We start from the raw sequence: 19,626 nt of genomic DNA, 5'->3' as shown, positions 1-19,626 counted from the left end.
ACTGGGGAAAATTAAGTGACGTAAAGCTACTATAATTTACCAGCAGTGTCATTGTAGTCATTTCAACAAGCATTGTTTGATAGTTTTTTTGGGGGGGGGGGGGGGGGGGGTGATGTTAACACTACAAGGACAATCTTGAAAAACCGGTTGAATTATTTCCGTCCCTTCCTGCTCCCCTCTTATTGCAAATGCCTCGTCAGCCGCTGTTCCGGTAAACTGCCATATCTATTCCTATTATTGCTTCTTCTTCTTTTTTAAGCCTGACTTATTTCCGTAAGCCACGTTGGAATCCCCAAAGAATGTTGCCAACAGGAGCGCAGAACAGGTTGGTCCACAGACGAGAGTATATACTCGTCGTGCCTAAGCCCAATCACAAAATTTCTCTGGTGTGCAGCAAGTGTCTCCTTGCTGACAGGTAAGCGTCTTGTTACTCTCCATCTCAGCTTTTGTTTTGTTTTAATCTAATGTCATATATTGTTAAATTGTGACACCCTGACGTTTGGACGATGTAAATCAGGGGTGTCCACATTTTTTGTCCACACATTTTCTCCACTGAATCACTCATGTTGTGTGTGTGTTTTTTAAGTTATGTATATGTGTGTTTTTTTTTTTAAGTAAATGGCGGTCTGGACTGTGCTTAATGTTGCAGTATACTTTAAAATGACATGAAATATGTCTTTTACTTTGTTTTGATAAACATTTGGGCCTATTGAATGTTAATGTTGGTCTTTTTTTTATTGCTTTATTTAACAAATTGAAAACAAAAGCCAAAACATGGCAAACTTTAAGCAAACAAATATTCATCGTCACAGTAAAGTTGCAAGTTATACACAACTATCTCACAATAACACTAAAGAAAAAAAAATATTAAAACAAATAATAAATTGCCAGGGGTCTTAAACTAAGAAATATTCAAAACACCAAAATGAGAAAACAATATTAAGCTCTTGACAGCCTTCTTATTTTTGGAAGTAAATGATGGACTGTAAATATACTGCTATCTCTTTCAAAAACAGAAAAAAATACAGTAGGTTTACAAATTTACATTTACAAATATAAAACTTAGCAAGATATATTAAAAGATTAATCAAATTATATTCTCTTTCAAATTAATTGTCATAGTTCAGAAAACAAAAAAACATTCGGTAAGGAAAGCAATGTTGGTCATTTTGGTGGAATTTTATGAGTACCAGTAAAACGTTTGAAGAAAAGAATAAATAACCCCCAAATATCATGTAAACTCATTGGAAAATGATGAGTTCTATTTTTAACCTTGTGCTCGCATGTTCGTGCGTGCTGACAGGCGGCGGCGACGACATGAGGTCCTCCTTCCTGCTGGTGGCGCTGGCGTGCTCGATGCTGGCGTTTGAGTGTCGCGGACGCGTCGTGTCCAGATGCGAGCTGCGAAACGCACTCAACGGGACCATCAAGTTGTCCAAACGCACGCAACATCTCAAAGATGTCGTCGTGACCATGCGTGAGTAACAACAAGGCCACCAACAGCAACTTGCGCCTCACAGGAAAAGTGGGACAAAAATATTGGAGTGCGAACGTTTTTCAGAGTTCCATTTTCGTGACTTGCTTTTCGCTCCTGAAGTGAAATTGAAACGGTCTTATTTTACACATTTGATCACCGAGTGTTAGTTCAACTGGTCTGTAGAGAGAGATGAGTCTCTTATCACTTGAAAAAAAAACATTCATTCCTGGCAAACAAATATTGCATTAATCATGTATTAATGCAGATTAATCACACTGTTCATTTTGACCGCAGATGATCCTTAAACTCGGTTTTCATGAATTTCAGTGTCCTGCATTTACCTCCAAACCGGAACGGCTTGACCCGAGTTTTCATAAGCCACCTACAATCACCCGTCAGCCACTTGAAAACTTTATTTTAAATTCAATGAATGATTTCTTTTGGAGAACAGAGCTTTATTATGATCCCAAAAGATGACACTTTATGTTGATCATAATCTGTATGTGCAGAAATATTTATCTATAATTACATTATTTATGTATTTATTCATTTTTATTATGTCTTTCTATTTCCAAATAGTTCAAGAGAAATAGAGTTCCAAAGTTAAATAATAAATCAGACAATGATGGCACAGCACTCGGTTTTGGTTATTTATTTTTATTTTTTTCAATCAGATCTGCTTTGCGCTGGTTAGCGGGTACTTGGCTGGGAAATAATATTCCAGTCGGTCGTGTTTGAGCAATAAGCACAACGACATGCTTTGAAGTAAAGCATTTCGTCAACTTTTGGCTCCAAAGGTTCGCCTGATTTTTCATTCAACTCAGCCAAAATGCAACGCTAGGTAAGAAATGTGTTAGTTTTTTAAATATTGCACACAAGCCGCGAGTTGAAACTTTTGTTTCGTCATCTTTTTCTCCCAATTTCATCAACGCTGTTATCCATTGCGTGTACAGTACAGGTGCGTCTGCATTCACTCAACAAGCGTCGGCTGCTGCCTGAACTGGTCAGACTTGCAACGTGTTGCAATTTCTCTTCCTCATATTTGACTTGACAAGCCGTCAACTTGGATCTTCGAGCTGATAATCGGCAATTGTGGATCCCCCACAATGAATATAAACCTGCACGGTAGAGTTCAAATTGTGATGGTCAACTTGTGCTTGTTGTTCTCGCCGCAGTGGTATGCCGCATCGAGAAGATGTCGCAGAGGAACACCGGCGCCGTGCAGATATACGGCCAGCGTGTCATCACAGCAATGCCATCCGCCAACGCCAACGCCACCGTCGCCTCCACGCCGCCCACCAACCAAAACATCAGCGGCGCCAACGACACCAACGGCGATGGCAGCCAGGACCAGATCCAGGACCAGGACCAGATCCAGGACCAGGACCAGGACCAGATCCAGGAAGACCAATATTTAGATGAGGACCAAGGGCAAGAAGAAGAACCTTTTGCTGAAGAAGAAGCAGCGCAAGAGTTATTTGAGGCCTATCAAGACCTTTTTGATGAAGAGGAAGATTACTTTTACGGTGACCAGGAAAACGTCATCGACCAGCAGTTGGAGGACTGGTTGAGGCTGATGGAACTTCTAAATGAGGAGGAAAACCAGTTTGACGAAGAGATGCTGGCGATCGCTGACGACAAACTCACCGCCGACGACGACGGCTTGGGCAGCGGCGATGAAATGTCTCAGACCGATTGGTCGCTGGGTTACCACGGCCTCTTCCAGCTCTCCGACAGTTACTTCTGCCAATCGTCCGCCCGCTGGAGCCAGAACGTCTGCAAAAGTGCTTGCGGCGGTGAGTAGCTGGCTGCATTTTTTTTGGGACATATTTAGTCTGTAGGTCAAATATAAAAATAAAATCACAAATTACCATAAAATGTCTTTGGAATTAAAAAAAAAAAAAAACACGAAACATTCAACATGTAACTATAAAATGCCCACAAACAAGAGAAGAAATCCTTAAAAAAATAAAAATAAAATAATGTTCACCATTTGCCCAAAATGTGCAAAAATTGAGAGCTAAAAAGTCCAAAAAAATAGCCATAAAGTGTCCTAAAAAGGATAAAGAGGCAGAAAATGACCATATGTCTACAAAACTACCAAAAATGTCTGAAAATTTGGCAGAAATGTCAAAAATTGTATGAGAAATAAAGTAAGCAAAATGACAACAACAAAATCCCAAAACGGAATACGGCAGGTCAAAGTAAATGAATGTGTATATTTTTCATTTCAATTCGGGCCCTCGAACGCGTCACAATGTTCAAACGTTTTGCGGCTCGAAAGACAGCAAAGATTGCTGAGCTCTTAATGAGATGTTTTCGTAGACGCAACTGAAAAAGCAAAGGTCGAGACAACTCAATGACAACAAACACACCAGAAAGCAACTCGGTGGGGAGAAGAAAACACACACAGAACCAAATCAGGGCCATAGAACATGATGCGTAGAAGCGAATTTAAAAAACAGGAAGCAAATGTCGATCCGACTGATCTGGTGACCCAGCCGACCCCTTAAAGTTACCCGATGGCCCCGAACCGCATTTTGAACAAACTGTGATCCATTTGCCTTGTATTTGAAAATAAATACATACAATATATTAGCATTGTATAATCGCAAGGTATATAAATAAATAAATACATAAGTGCATGATTGATTTGTTAAAAAAAAAAAAAATCATCAAGTGGCTCTTGACGCAGGTTTAACTCCTCCCTCTGCCTTGCTCCACAGCGTTCACCGATGATGACATCAGCGACGACCTGCATTGCTTCACCGACAGTCTTTACTGGCTGTAAGTCACAACACACGTCTTTCTTTCATTTTGACTTTAGACCGTCAGAGGTGGAGGCGACGCGCATTGCGACTGCCGGACATCTGTTACACGATCACCACAAAAAAGTAAAAGGGTGTAAAAAAAAAAAGAATACGAATCTTCACCATGACGCATACACTAATCAAATGAAGCGCCAAAAGTTATAAATGGTTCCAACTTAACTGACATTGTGCTTGAATGCTCCCAAACCATCTCCTTATTGTCTGTTTGTTTGGCTAACGTAGCTTAGCATCGATAGGTTTGACGTCGCAGTTGTTGCAAACCTCGCTTGACGTCAATTTCCTCCCAAAACATAACCCTTGAATCCAAACGTAAGAATCTTTGGAAACACTCAACCCTCAGTCGGTCGGGGCGGAGCTAACGCAAAGGTTTGACGGAAGTGGCCATAACGGCCATTTTGGGTGAAACAAAGCCTCGTAGAGCCACAGAAACACATCCGGCGCATTCAGGGGCCCTGAAAATGGGGGGTAGGGGTGCAGTAACGCATGTAGCCAGCAGGTGGCGCACTCCCTGGATGGTTGAGCTTTCAGTCAGTTTGTCATTTCATTAAAGGAAATTATTTAACAAAACAAAAAGAGAAGGCGGGACTTGGAGGTCGAGAATCTGTGAGTCAAATGTTTAGCTCCACCCCACATGAAGCCACGCCTCCAACTAAAAAAACACTCGCTTCATAATCTGCACAAGGACAAGAATTTGCACTGCGATTGCTAAAATATGCTGTGATGATGTGATGAAGCGAGTCCGTCCAGAATTTCTCTTCACAATTTAAAAACTTTTTTTTTTTTAAACATTTCTCATAATTGCCTCTTACTTTCAGGTACATGTTACCAAGTGGGGAGGAAAACAAAAGATGTTAATCACTTGTAATGACATCGTTTTCAACTCATGGTGGCGCTATCGCGTCAACAATCGAATGTTGTGTAAGCAGAAAGCACGCGGAACTTGACGACGCTTTGAGATGCCACAAAAACAACTTCATTCCAAAGTCTTGCTCATTTGCATATGGGGTGGGGCAGGGGACATGCCGGCATCGTTACGCAACGGCGAATACACGCACGCGCGCACGCGCACCCTAAAGACTTTTGTTTTAGCAATTTTGTTGTCCTCCTTGCGAATGTGAAATCTGTGAAAAGTTTATTCAAAACGACACAAGGTGATTTCGGAATTCCCCTTTCAGATAAATATCATCATCATCATCATCATCATCATCATCATCATCACCTAATGCGCGTGCAAGCAGAAAGCGAAAAGTGTGCAACGATGCCAACAAAACTTGCTCTTCCCTTCGCATCGTTTCATACAGAACACGCTTCTCCAAGACGGAAGCGCGGAAACGTAATTTGCGAGTTGACCTTTGAACATTTTTTTTTATTGAAGGAAAACATAAAAATGGATGCCTGAATGGCCTTTACATACTTTGGGATATGAGTTGAATTCTATTTTATGATGATTATTATCATTTTAAAATCTGCAAAGGTTTGACCACCGCGTCGTTAAATAAGAGAGACAATATTTTGAGAAAACGCCTTTCGGAGAAAAGTGCATGTTTAAAGTGCGTGGCTGAGTTTTTTTTTACAGCCTTAAAACATATGATCATCAATGAAAAAGATATAATATGAAGAAAAAACATTTAGAATAAACGGAAACATATATATATCGCGCTGTAGAATAAGCAAATTGAAAAGAAGAATGTCAATGAAAAAAGATCATATGATGAATGAAAAAGCATTTGTAATAAACTAAAAATCATACCGCGGTGAAAAAACATATATAATGCACAAAAATGTATATATATAATTAATGGCAAAGTAAAACCACATTTTCTTCGAAGACTTGACTTATTGCGGGTTTTTGGAACGTAACACCTGCGATAAACGAGGGAACGCTTTACACGCAAGATGATTTCATGCTTTTGATTACAAAAAAGATGATTTCACATATATTTGTTTTTAATGACACGCAAGATGATTTGACCCGATATTTCAGCGACGTCGCTAACCCTTGTTGCTCTTTTCACCTTGCCAGGTACGTTCTGAGGACGGCGGGACATCAGTGCTACGAAACTAGCGACTTCTTCAGCGATTGCGCCTGAGACTGCAACGCACACTTCCTGTTCCCGCGCCCAACATCGTACTTTTTGATTGACGCTGTCCGAGACCTATTCAGCCAGAGGTGGCGAACCCAGGTCCGGAAAGTAAAAAAAAAACGGCCACAGTTTGGCTTTAGCCCCAAGAGCTAGCTCGTTCGCTAGCTAGCTCCCATGGCGCTCTTCTACCTGCTAGCTAGCATCAGGGGCTAAAGCCAAACTGTGGCCGTTTTTTTTTGTACTTTCTGGACCCGGATTTGCCACCCCTGTATTCAGCTCACGTCAATGAACCTTCTCAACATTTAATGAGCATTATTATATTTGTAAAAGTGCAACTTGTGCTGCGTGTTTTGATTGTCCAACACGTCTTGGTGACAGCAAATGTTCAACTTGTTTGAATGAATGCGACTGAATTAATAAAGGCACAATTGTGGCAACATTCTTTGTGAAGTTCACGTTACGTTTGGAAAATGGAAATAAAAAGTCGCTTCAAGACGCGCCTCGCCGGAGAATGCTTTTGTTGCGTGCAGCGCAATCAAAAAGTCTTTTTCAGCAGCAGGAAATGATTTCCAGCGTGCGATTGGACGTTAAAAATAACTTCGAGGAACAAGTTCAAGGGCTGCGTGCGTGCGTGCGTGCGTGCGTGCGTGCGCGCGTGCGCGCGTGCGGCCTCTTATTCGCTTTACTGTAAACGATCCTTGTACAAAAGAAATATTTTGCCACTTTTCACACAACAAGCAAAGACTTTGGCAGCTAATTAGAAAGCAGGGTGTCCAAACTACGGCCCGGGGGCCATTGGCGGCCCACCATATTTTCAGCGGGCCCGTTGGCATATGCTACAAAATTGGAGAGAATTGAAAAAAACAAAACAGGTAGCATGACTACTAACAATTATTGTAACCTCTCAAATCGTCACCGCTATGTGAAAAACACTCATGTCCATTTTTTTCCCATTTTGGCATTTTTTGGATGTCTGCATTCAATTTAATCCCAAAAATGTCAACAAACCCCAAAAACCACACACCAAAAATGGACATAGCCGTGACAAAATAATCTGATAAAACAATAGTTGTGTTTCCACCCACTTATTTATTCATGAGTTTGTTCCGAGACGCTGCAGGCAGTCAGGCATGCAATTTTGACTCGGGTCCAAGTCATTATTGGCAAATGACGAAGAAGGATGTGGAAAGTCCAAAATACAAACAGGTTTGTCCACAATCGCGCGTATAAGACGAAAATGCCGTGACACAAGCGAGCCTGCTCTGACACAAGCAACACTCAGACGTGGTGAGAACACATTTGTTTGATTTGCATTTTCATGACGATCGCCTCGCTTGCTAGCTAGCGAGCGAGCTAACCGCGGGACTGTTCGTGCGTGTGCGTGTGCGTGTGTGTGTGTGTGTGTGCGTGTGTGTGTGTGTCTCTCGTCCAAATGTCATCCTGTTTAATGCTCATCTCCTCTCATGTTGTTTCACGATTTCGTTAGCAATCGTCCTGCTATTCAGATTTTGAATCGACGCACAAGACTTTACAAATCTGTTATAATGTTTATAAGTCGTCAATGAGAAGTGTCAAAAATATTCAATTAATCAACAACTAATTGATGGCCAAATGAATCGACAACTTTTTTGATCATCGAGTATTCCTTTGGATTCTTTCATTTTAAAATGGACCAAATGCTCTGATTTCAGCAAATCAACTGATTTTACGTGCGGTACTCGGGTTGTTGTTTAATCAGACCGTGTTGTTTCGTTATTATTGATCCGTAAAAATGTATGTACAGTATTCCATATGCTGACGTTGTTGCCTGTGTTGGTACACACGCAACACTCGCCTGCGCTCCATCAGCTGAATTGTTCTTTGGGGACACCAAAGTCTCCAACCACACGCATAATGAAGTGCACGGCAAGTTAGCGCTTGGCAGGCGCCGTCCTTGTTGCGTTCCATTACATCAGGCGACACGTCTCTTGGCATGCGCAATTCACCGTCTGCCGCTTTTCACGCCCACAAACCTGACATCAAACGTCAGGCCTTATTTAAGATAAGCAACATATTTTTGTCAAGTCATCTCATCTCAACTTTATTGATATCAACAATCGCAGCGGTTGCTGTCTTCTGCCACTTTGTAATTGAAAATGACAATCGATTCTCAATTGCATTACATGAATACATAAAAGCAAATAAACAAATTATAAAAAATATCATCATCCTCATCATCATAATAATAAAGTGCTGTACATAAGGTTCAAACAAATGACGGTAAATGAAAAACACAATGATGTGATAAGTGAAATCATAAATAAAAAGATAAAAATGTTCTTTTCTCGTCAAAATATTCAAGAGGAAGATTGGAAGCAAAGCCACAAAACAATTCTGACATAAATTAAGAACAAGCAGAGAGAGCGGGTGAAACATGGCTTCCAAGACATTCATTGTTTAATGCAAATGGATGTTCCCAAAAGGACCACAAGGTGGTCACATTTGCCGAGTCTGCGAGCTTGAGTCTTGAGTCTGCTGACTGATGCAGAAGAACCGAATGAAGTTTTCATGGCCACGTTGGCAAGGGGCGCATTGCAGAAGGCGGACTCTGGACTTAATAAAGCGCCAGGCTCTGATGGGTTTACATCAGAATGCTATCAAACATTTCGTGGCGACTTTTAGTGACAACTTTGAATTGTGCCTTTGTGCCGTGGCGCCTTTTAAACCGTTTTAGCGCCGGCTCTCATACTTCTCCATATTGCCGCTTCCTTGGATTTGAAAGATTGTCAAATGTCTTGAATGAGGCTCACGTCCCTGAGCAGGATGTGACTTTGTGACGTTTGTCTGGATCTGGGTCACAAGAAACAAGACAAGACGCTCACCAGCCATTTCCTCGCCCAGGCTGGGCTCCAGGAGGTTCCCCTCACATCCGGATCTTCAAATCCTTCCATTTTCTGAATGATCTGAAACTACTCGCTTGTACATTTTTAGCACCCTTTGAGTTATGACAGGTTTGTTTTGTCCTCATAGACGCTCCTGAGATGAGGTCAGACTGGATGATGTTGCCGCTGGTCCTGGCGGTTCTGGTACCCAGCTTGTCCCAGGGCCGCATTGTCACCAGATGTGAACTCAAGAGGAGACTGGAAGAGGCCATCCAGCTACCCGGAGGCATTGAAAGGTTCCGAGAGATCATCATGTCAGTAGGTGAGAAGCCTGTTGAATGCTGGCCAGAACTTTGGAACATCATCTTAATAAATTAAATGCACAAGACTGAGATGGAAGGTTTTCTACACAAGCCTATGCTAGGAATAATGTTGTCTTCATGCTTTGCAGTCATATGTGAATTGGAGAAAGTGTCAAATCTGGAGACCAGCTTGGTCAGGACTATCCCTATCATTCCCGTCTTGCTTGAACAGACAAACAACACCACAAGACCCCCTGTAGTTCTAGCCACAACCAACACCACAAGAGCCCCTGAGTCTCCAACAACCAACACCACAAGAGCCTCTGACTCTCCAACAGCATCTACCACCCCAAGACCCCCTGAGTCTCCAACAACCAACACCACAAGAGCCCCTGAGTCTCCAACAACCAACACCACAAGATCCCCTCAACCTCAAGAAATAAACAACACCACAAGACCCCCTGTAGTTCTAGCCACAACCAACACCACAAGAGCCCCAGAGTCTCCAACAACCAACACCACAAGAGCCTCTGACTCTCCAACAGCATCTACCACCCCAAGACCCCCTGAGTCTCCAACAACCAACACCACAAGAGCCCCTGAGTCTCCAACAACCAACACCACAAGATCCCCTGAACCTCAAGACATAGACAACGCCTCAAGACCCCCTGTAGTTCTAGCAACAACCAACACCACAAGATCCCCTGAACCTCAAGAAATAGACAACGCCTCAAGACCCCCTGTAGTTCTAGCAACAACCAACACCACAAGATCCCCTGAACCTCAAGAAATAGACGCCTCAAGACCCCCTGTAGTTCTAGCAACAACCAACACCACAAGATCCCCTGAACCTCAAGAAATAGACAACGCCTCAAGACCCCCTATAGTTCTAGCAACAACCAACACCACAAGATCCCCTGAACCTCAAGACATAGACAACGCCTCAAGACCCCCTGTAGTTCTAGCAACAACCAACACCACAAGAGCCCCTGAACCTCAAGAAATAGACGCCTCAAGACCCCCTGTAGTTCTAGCAACAACCAACACCACAAGATCCCCTGAACCTCAAGAAATAGACAACGCCTCAAGACCCCCTGTAGTTCTAGCAACAACCAACACCACAAGATCCCCTGAACCTCAAGAAATAGACGCCTCAAGACCCCCTGTAGTTCTAGCAACAACCAACACCACAAGATCCCCTGAACCTCAAGAAATAGACGCCTCAAGACCCCCTGTAGTTCTAGCAACAACCAACACCACAAGATCCCCTGAGTCTCCAACAGCATCTACCACCCCAAGACCAACCGAACTGACAACCACCACAGCGGCAGTCAGAAGAACGCCTGTAAACGACCCCATACAATTTCCCGAGGCCCTCGCCCCCCAGATAGCGCAGCAGGTCGAGATTGAGGCGCTAAAGAAACACGTGGAAGGATTGTGGAGCTCGGAAGAGGCGGCCAAAGGAGGCCTGCTGCGGCCGCGGCGGGATCTCGACTCGCTAATCGTGGCAAAGCGGCCGTCTGTCCGCACTTACTACGGACTCTTCCAGCTGTTAGACGAGGATTTCTGCTTCTCGAGTAATCCTTGGACGTTCAACTTCTGCATTACTTCCTGCACAGGTGAGTCACCAATTCCACTTCTTGTTAGTTGGGCCAAAAGGAGGGTTACAGTTGTTTGAAGACGCTTTTTAGGGCCGCAAGTAATTAAGCAACTAGCGTTCATCAATTCCGGTCCTCGAGGTCCCGAGTCCTGCAGGTTTGAGATGTTTCCGCCCACTAGCACACCTGATTCATGTAATCAGCTCATCAGCATGCCCGATGCCGATCCCGATCGTTTGTACCTGGCGTGTTGGTAGGCGGAAACATCTAAAAATCTGCAGGATTCCGGACCTGGAGGACTGGAATTGGGGAACCCTGCTCCATTAGGTTTTGAAGCTCCACATACAATATGCTGTACTCTTTTCTATTATTGAACCACAAAAACATGACATGATTGTCAGGAGAGTGAGAATAATTTGAAAGGCGGCTCTATTTTCACGCCATTGCTAGGCTACATGAAATGATCAATACAGTTGAGTCATATTGTACAACGAAATATCAAAATCTACAGTACTGATGATATCGTATTAGTATTATTAGGTGGTGACTGACATTGGCTACTTCTTACTTGTGCTTATAGCTTGTAGGGATAAATTTTTCTTCTGTACGTGTTCATGTGCATTTTTAATTGGCTGTTACATCTGCAACGTTGCCACGGCGGTCACCAAGAAGAAATATTTTAAATGCCAGCAAAACCACTTTTGGGAGGTTAACTGATTACTTCCAGCGAGATTACTGGCTGTCTCTCTTTGGCTAGTGTTGGAAAATCGTTCTTTGTTTTCCCGTGTTCATAATGTTGATTATCAAACTCAGATAACGAGATCGGTGAAATCAGGATTTATTTTTACATAAGCTTATGGACACACGAGGTCGGCCAAACGCCGCCATGTTGCTCTCCCTCATGTGCGTCGTGCCTCCCCCGAGCAAGTCACTAGTATCTAGTAAAGGAATCTAATGAACACATTCGCTTCAACCCCCCACATCACCTTAAATTCTCACACAGAGACATACTGAGTAAATTAAAGCAGTTATGTCCACTTCTAAATAGTAATATTATAAATCAAACAGTTATAATTAAATTAATTCACTTCACTAGCCATCTCCGCCAAGTATGAACCGGTAGAACGCGACATGGCGCGCTCACCTCCGTGAATCAGGAAAGTTGGCAAGTGTTGTTAGAGTAGACAATATTAAGTATTGTACTCTTTGCGTGTTCAATTAACTGAATGGTGAGATTCTGGTGAAGAAGTCCCTTTGCAAAGGTATCATTAAAACAGAAGCTTCTGATGACAAAAACTGACGACACTCAAACCGTGTTCTGGTCAGATTGTGTGTCCTCTCTACTCCGGCACATCATTATTTATTGAAAAGTGGGTGAATACGAAAAGTCTCCTCCCATCAGCCCACAGTACATTTGTTTACAACTCAGTGAATACCAGAAAATCCCTCTCTACTCCCTCAGCGAGTTCAGCAAGTTCCCATAGGTATAAATCAGATTAGAGAAAAACAATCATACATCAGCCCGTCTCTTCCGACAGGTACCAGACTACACTCCCTTCAAAATAGCAGATGGAAGAAACCCGTTGCCCTTCTCCTCTCATAAATCTGAGACAGATAAGAATACAATACTTATTCATTGAGCCATACTGCTATAACTAAATCCAAAACGGCTAAAATATAAATTGAAACTGAAAAACAATGTTAATAACTTAACAGTGTATACCACGCATTTGTATTTAGCGCAAGGGAGGGAGCGAGCGAGCAGCAGCTAGCGGCAGAGGCAGATAGCAAGAACTAGCGGGAACAGCTAACAAGAGCGGCTAGCAACGGCTAACAAGCGTAGCTAGCAGGAGAAGCTAGCAAAAGCTAGCAAGAGCAAAACAGAGGTCAACAAGCAGCGGGAGGCCGAATCGTGACACTCAGCGATGACCACTTGCTTAATAAACAGAACAAAAGCAACCACGCGAAGGCCAAGTTTGCACTTTTGTCTCATTGTTTTCTGGCAATTTCATTTTAAGTCAAAATAAGCGCTTACTCTCCGTCTTCATTTGGTTCGCCAGTAAACCAATGTCTTGAATTTGAAAATAAACGGATTTTGTTTTTCAATAAAGAAGGCTTTGGTGAATGCGCCGAGGAAATAACATTCGTGAGAAGAAAGAAAAAGCGATTTGCTGCTCAAAGAGGTTCATCAGCATCGAGAAAAAACAACGTCCACGATGTGATCCTTTTTCTTGATATCTTTCTTACTGTAGCGCGCGTGCGCACATTGAGCAGCTGCATGCGAAATTTGCCGAGACATTTTGTCCACGCGGACTCCCGAATGACTCAACTGCATGTACTCGACTCGTTTATCAACATTCAATGAGCTTCGCTTCCTCCCTTCAAGCGTTCATCGACGAAGACATCAAGGACGACGTGGATTGCTTCGTGAACAGTCGCCACTGGATGTAAGTCACCTTCGCTTTTCATGACGTCACACACAATGGAAGGACGCAAGTCATGTGACCGCAACAGCAGGTCAAAAAGACTTCCCCCCCATCCATCCATTTTGTTAGTCGTCACAAGGGTCACTGGAGCCTATCCCAGCTAAAACAAAACAACAACAAAACAACGCTTTCCAAATCACAATGGCAGGCCACACCCTCCTTTGGAAGAAGCACATGACTTGCCTGTTCCAAAAATAGCTGACAGGCGATGGGACATCGTGATCTCCAAGGAATGTTGTCAAAATGATCGTTACGAAATGTGAACATTGACGCACATTTTGAAATATCAAGTGTTGCGTAGAGTAAATTGGACTCTTTTTAGAGCGTGACCAAAAAAGACTCCGTTTTAGAGTCGGCTAATATTTGGAAGATTTGAGACAAATAAAAGTCACTTAAGGGTTGAGGAACGAGCTCACGACCTTCCGCTTCAGAGACTGCTATGCCCCTCCTACTGTTTGCGACGTTTTTGCTCTCTTGGAGTTCAAACGTTTCCAGCTGGCATGAGCGATAAACCAGCAGGGGGCAGTATCGGCCGACTCCCGAGATGAAGGTTGTGGTTTCGTTTTTTATTGTATTTTATTTCAACCCTTTATTTCAATAAGTGTAAATATAAAACGGAGTCTATTTGGTCCCACTCTAAATAGAGTCAAATTGACTCCCCAGAATTGTGCCGTCTTCACATCATCCATGATTCATAATAACATGATTGAAAAAATGGCGCAGCCCTGACAGAACATAAACCGGAAAAAAACATCAAATAATCCGATCCACGGGGGCTCCAACACATCCAAGCTCCGATTGGTTGACGGATTGAACTGCTGCGTCCCAATACTTTTGTCCACATGAAGTATTTGCCGTTGAACAACTTTCTTCTTGTCTACCCAACAGGAGAATTTTCCAAATGGCCGGCAAGGAGTGTTTCCAAGCCGCCAACTTCTTTGAAGGATGCACATGAACAAGCGGCGCGTTTTTCAAATGCTCAACTTATGTTACGAAAAAAACAAAAAACGGATTTGTCGGAGAGCTTGGCTGTGCGTATTTTGTTTTCTCTTTGCTCTTCTTCCACGAGCTTCTTCAATAAAAAGGCACAGCAGATTCCCACCAATCGAATGCTTTCTCTCTGCCGATTGGCTGCTGCTGATGGCTGGAGGCTCCAATGGCCGCCGTCTGCATGCGGCCCATCCGCCATTTACAATTTCAGCTGTCGTTGCTGCTTTCATTCACTCAGGCTTTCCCTCTAAAATGGATGTCTTTAAAAATAATAATAATCATCTTTTATCTCATTTAAGAATTGGTTAAAATGGATAAAAAAAATCATTGTTAATTATGATTATTAAAATTAGTACGCATTAGTGCACTTTTACATTTGATCTAATTAAAATCTTTTCATGCCTTTTCATGTTTTTTTTTATTCATGTTGCTCATTAAATTACTTGTAAATATGTTTTACGAAAGAATATCTGTGCAAAAGAATGACATTATTGCTTAATTCTAATTAAATTAAGAATGGGCACAAATGATTACTATTCAGATGAACTAATTAACAGTATGCATATGCAAATTAAGTTATTGCGTCATATTCACCCCCCCCCCCCCCCTCCCCCGTACTTATTCATTTAACGCATTGAATAATTTGTTAATTCATTCATAAAACAAACCTTTTTTAGTCCCACACATTTTTTTTTTTTTTTTACTTTCTATATTTTTATACATTAACTTAGACTTGGACGTTTTATGTACCCGTTTTAAATCAATAACATCTATTAATTTTTTGATGTATTATTACTAATTAATTTCAGTAACTGTTTTTTTTTCTTATTAAAAAAATGTAACATTTATGAATTTAGAAATTGATGTACCGTATTCATTCTAAATAAATGAATGAGGAATATTGAAATGGACAAAATCTTTTGAAACGATTTGATTGACAAGTGCAACAAATGGATTTTGCACTGGATTCTTTTATTGATGGTTGGGCAGCAGGGGGCAGTACAAGCTGAGAGCACACACAGGAAGAAGAAGAAGAAGAAGAAGAAGAAGAAGAAGATCCCGATGGAGTCATTCGTGGACACGTTTCCACCAAAAGGTCCGCTCGATCCAGGTGAAGGTTTGGAAATGTCAATCCCGGCCTGCGTGTACATGTGTGTTGATGTGTGTAGGCGGGGCCAGCTATGTAAATATTGTGACATCATCACCTGTAGGTCAGAAAATCCGTGGACCCCACGTACTCGCCTATGGGCGGATATTGTTGACATGTTTTTTTCTTTAGTTTTGTGTTTTTTCAATGCACTTTTATTGGCCGTCAGTTGTACACGGACGCGCGCGGTCCCTTTTCCCGCAAATGGCAAAGGTCCGCTTTACAAGTTGTTGGTCGCGGGACAAAAGAAACTGGCAAGTCAAGGCGGTCGTCCTGGAAGCATCTTGAAAGCAACCGCGGGCGGCGAGCGCCGACAACGGACGCGGGGGAGCCCGGTCACACGTAGCGACCGCTGGACCTGATCTCCGGGCACAGCTTGGCCTCCAGGTCCTCCATCTTGACGGACTCGGCGTCCTTGGAGCTGCCGAGGCTGGCGGCCCTGGTGATCTTGCTGAGGGTCTCCTCGTAGGGGGGCGGCAGGTAGACCATGACGAAGACCCCGTCGGAGCCCGCCGAGCCGGTGCTGGCGTGGCGCTCGGCGCCGCGCCTCAGCGACGACAGCAGGTCGGCGCCGCTCTCGGCGTCCTGCAGGTCCAGCGCGATCACGTTGGCCAGGCCCAGCTTGGAGACCGAGGACCGGCAGCGCCGCCAGACCGACGCCGCCAGCAGGACCAGCAGCAGGACCGCCGCCGCCGGCAGGACCACGTACAGCCACAGCTCGTACTTCCTGTCGTCGTTCCAGTCGAAGCCCTGCGAGCGCGCAAGTACGTCACATTCACAAGTGTTTTTTTTCCAAAAATCTGAAAGAACGCTTCCCACTATATTAATGAATGCAGGTGTGTGTGGAAAAGCCATCAACTGGGTGGTATTGCCCTCTAGTGGATTATCCGTGCATTGCATGTGTCAGATTATATACGTCAGGCTTTTAATGGGGGAAAACATATTATACTCAAAATGTTTAATATGATATGTTTATGTTATATATATATATATGTTTGAAGGCGGGTCTGCTCTCAGCGGCCACTTGATTAGGTACACCATGCTGGCTCTGAACCGACGCAGGCCAGAACCAGCGGCAGAACCAGCGCTGCTCATTCCAGCTGATCCTCGCTGCAAATCTTCTCATCTCAAGCGATCAACGCGCAAAGTCTGATCTGGCAACATCAGATAAGACAGCAGCCTCAAAAGCAGCAAAGTCCACTCTGTCGGTCTGTCGGTCTGTCTGTCGGTCTTCATGTGTGATATCTTGAAAACATCCAACATAAACAATTCATATCTTTTTTTCAAACAAAAAAGGGTTGAACTTTTTTTTTTGTACAAGTTCAAATTTAAATTTTCAACTTTAAAAAAATAGGCAGGAGTGAGCACCGATTCCAGTCACCAATATTTAAGGAAAAAAATTGCAAATAAATCAGACATTGAATAAGTCCTCCTCAGCAGTAGTTGGCGCTATACTGCAGCAGTTTGACACATCAGCGGGTCACGACCTGCCTCAGAAAGAAAGGTCACGATTTCTTGGTCCTTGTAATGAAAAACTGGTAAAACAGTAAATCGGTCTGAAACAAAAGTGGTATTGAACATCCTTAAAAAAATAGCCTACAAACTGCAATATATCAGAAGATGAAAATGGAACTTTAAAACATATATTTATGACATTTAAAAAAAATGTATGCTATATTTTATTGTATTTTTCAGCATTAAAAAAATCATTCACTCAACTTTTTTGGTAAAGAGTGTGAGTCAACTTTGAATAAAAAATTCAACATTGCAAAATCTCCCTTGTTGTTAAATTCAAACTATTTTGGACTTCAAAATACAATTTTAACTACTAAACTAAACTATAACATTTCATTGACAACAAGGACAAAAAATTGTGAGCAAAGACTTTTTTCTGATGCAGATGATGATTCGCCAATATGTCAGCGGTGTAGCGCCACCTGGTGCCGGGGAGGACTTAGTCGAAGTAAAAGTGGTCAAAAGTGAAGTCGAGGTGACGCAAACATTTTGCTGACCGTTGATCACGATTGTCGGACATTAAGCGGCTTCAAGCTTTTTCCCGTCAAGCATTTTGTAACGTTCAACAAAAAAAGTAAAGACATTTGTGTCGTGCGCGCGCACCTGCTGCTCGCGCGCGGAGGGTGCCGGGGTCACCCAGTCGTAGGAGCTGCGCCCCGCCGGTCCGAAGCGCCGCCAGCTGCTCTCCAGGAGGCCTCGCATGCTGCCGGTGCCGAAGACCAGGATGTGATGGCGTCCGGCTCTCAAATGCCGCTTTGAGGGGCGAACGGGGACGCGCGTCGGGGGAGGGGATGTCGTGTGATGGCTTGAAGAGGGGCGGAGTCTCGCTCACGTGCGCGCACGTGCATGCACGGCCGCATCAGGATTCAGGCCAGCCGGGAGATTTACTGATGGCCCACATCGCATCGCTGTGATGGGAAAGGCGGCGTCTTCGTTCCTCACGTGGAATCGAAGCCAAAACAACATTTTCATTTCTTTCTTCTTGTGCTTCGCGCTCGCTTTCCTTTGTGTTGTTTCCTTTTTTATATATAATTATATGTATACATAGTTTATATACTGTAGTTATTTTTGAAAAACTGCGACGTCAGACATAAATAAATAGCTGAGGATTTTTGTTTGTTTGTTTGTCTTGGGGTGGCCTGCAGCCCCGCGTCCCACTTGACGAGATCCGCCCCCGCGCCGAGCAGCGGTTAAACCTCATCAGCACATTCAGAACCCAAACATTTTGCAATCTTTAGTCAAACGAGCGCACTTGATGCCATGAATGGGACACGCTCACAAGTTGGATCTTGACACGAAGCTTTTTTTTATCCAACTGGGGGCGGCCATTTTGCCACTCGCCGTCAGCTGAAAATGACATCGCAGGTGACGACCGATCACGGCCGACCGACTGCAAAAGAGCAGACACGACACTTGCGTGGATCACGGCAGGTCGTCCGGGTCCTGAAGCGACCGAGCAGCCCCGGACCATCACGAGCATGAATTGCAACTTGGCCAGATGTGGCGAGACGCGCCTTTTCCCAAAAGTTCAACTTTGACCTTGTCGCTGTTTGAACGCAGAAGAATGGAGGCGACGCCATTTCCGATTCACGTTCACTCTCACGTTATTGGGCCTGCAGGTTCGCACCCAAACAGCTGCGGCGGACCGCTGGCGTGCCACCGACAGCCATTAATCCTGATTGAATTATGACATCGGGCACGCACGCACGCACCGGACCGCAATTATATGAGAAAAAAAGATTCAGGCCAAAGCAGGATGGACGTAAGGTCGGCTTCTCTTTAACCAGAAAACGTGATCGACATTTCAGGACGTAAAGACCAGACAAGCGGATCCTCCAAATTCTTTCTGGCCTCGCTCCTCCATGTTGATTGTGACTGTGATGTCATCTTTAGTCGACAGCAAGTGGCAAAATGGCCGCTCCCTTGACATGGATAACAATGACCTGATTTTGATGCATAGCTCATATTCCACAAATGCAATATTCATCCGAATGTCATGTTTCCACGAGTGAGGTCACATTTGACATTTTATCGTCAAGAAAGAGAAAAATCAAAGAATCCAATTCAAAAATGACATTTAAAAGAATAAGTGAATCCATCTCATGAAAAAAATATGAACGAGATTATGTTGAAACATTATGCCATTGTCATTTTTGTTCTTATGGTATCAAATTGTAACCTGAGTACTCACAATTTTTGATATTTTCTTTCGTTTTTTTATGACTTGACCTTGTAACTGAACTCTGGGGAGAAACGCGGCAGAGACAATAAAACGTGTCTTCTCTCTGCTGCTTTTTATTCAACGATAAAGAATATAGAATATAGTATAGTTTAT

The 19,626-nt window shown here is 43.3% G+C and overlaps 3 protein-coding genes across 4 annotated transcripts; 2 read left to right on the top strand and 1 right to left on the bottom strand.

The window, feature by feature from the left end:
- The first annotated feature begins 248 nt into the window (after nucleotides 1-248).
- LOC147169101 (uncharacterized) lies at nucleotides 249-6,831 on the top strand. The gene is made up of 5 exons (XM_086081743.1): nucleotides 249-415; nucleotides 1,304-1,477; nucleotides 2,653-3,273; nucleotides 4,204-4,264; nucleotides 6,332-6,831. The coding sequence occupies exons 2-5, from the start codon at nucleotides 1,318-1,320 to the stop codon at nucleotides 6,396-6,398; spliced, it is 909 nt and encodes a 302-aa protein (XP_085937869.1). The 5' UTR covers nucleotides 249-415; nucleotides 1,304-1,317; the 3' UTR covers nucleotides 6,399-6,831.
- Nucleotides 6,832-7,569: 738 nt separating this feature from the next.
- On the top strand, nucleotides 7,570-14,745 carry LOC147169100 (uncharacterized). Of its 2 annotated transcripts, XM_086081991.1 has the most exons (6): nucleotides 7,570-7,679; nucleotides 9,402-9,575; nucleotides 9,705-10,051; nucleotides 10,085-11,174; nucleotides 13,540-13,600; nucleotides 14,528-14,745. In XM_086081991.1, the coding sequence occupies exons 2-6, from the start codon at nucleotides 9,413-9,415 to the stop codon at nucleotides 14,592-14,594; spliced, it is 1,728 nt and encodes a 575-aa protein (XP_085938117.1). In that variant the 5' UTR covers nucleotides 7,570-7,679; nucleotides 9,402-9,412; the 3' UTR covers nucleotides 14,595-14,745. The 2 variants fall into 2 exon arrangements, with proteins under 2 accessions (XP_085938117.1, XP_085938116.1); XM_086081990.1 differs by having other exon boundaries at nucleotides 9,705-11,174.
- A 733-nt stretch (nucleotides 14,746-15,478) lies between these two features.
- Nucleotides 15,479-18,652, bottom strand: smim28 (small integral membrane protein 28). Its single transcript, XM_086081995.1, has 2 exons — nucleotides 17,895-18,652; nucleotides 15,479-16,526 (listed from the first exon to the last, which is right to left on the bottom strand). The coding sequence occupies exons 1-2, from the start codon at nucleotides 17,991-17,993 to the stop codon at nucleotides 16,113-16,115; spliced, it is 513 nt and encodes a 170-aa protein (XP_085938121.1). The 5' UTR covers nucleotides 17,994-18,652; the 3' UTR covers nucleotides 15,479-16,112.
- Nucleotides 18,653-19,626: the final 974 nt, after the last annotated feature.

This window comes from Leptonotus elevatus, chromosome 8 (assembly GCF_054856555.1).
Source record: "Leptonotus elevatus isolate MCC_2025b chromosome 8, RoL_Lele_1.0, whole genome shotgun sequence".
Lineage (NCBI taxonomy): Eukaryota > Metazoa > Chordata > Actinopteri > Syngnathiformes > Syngnathidae > Leptonotus > Leptonotus elevatus.
This window is presented reverse-complemented; position numbering and strand designations above follow the sequence as displayed.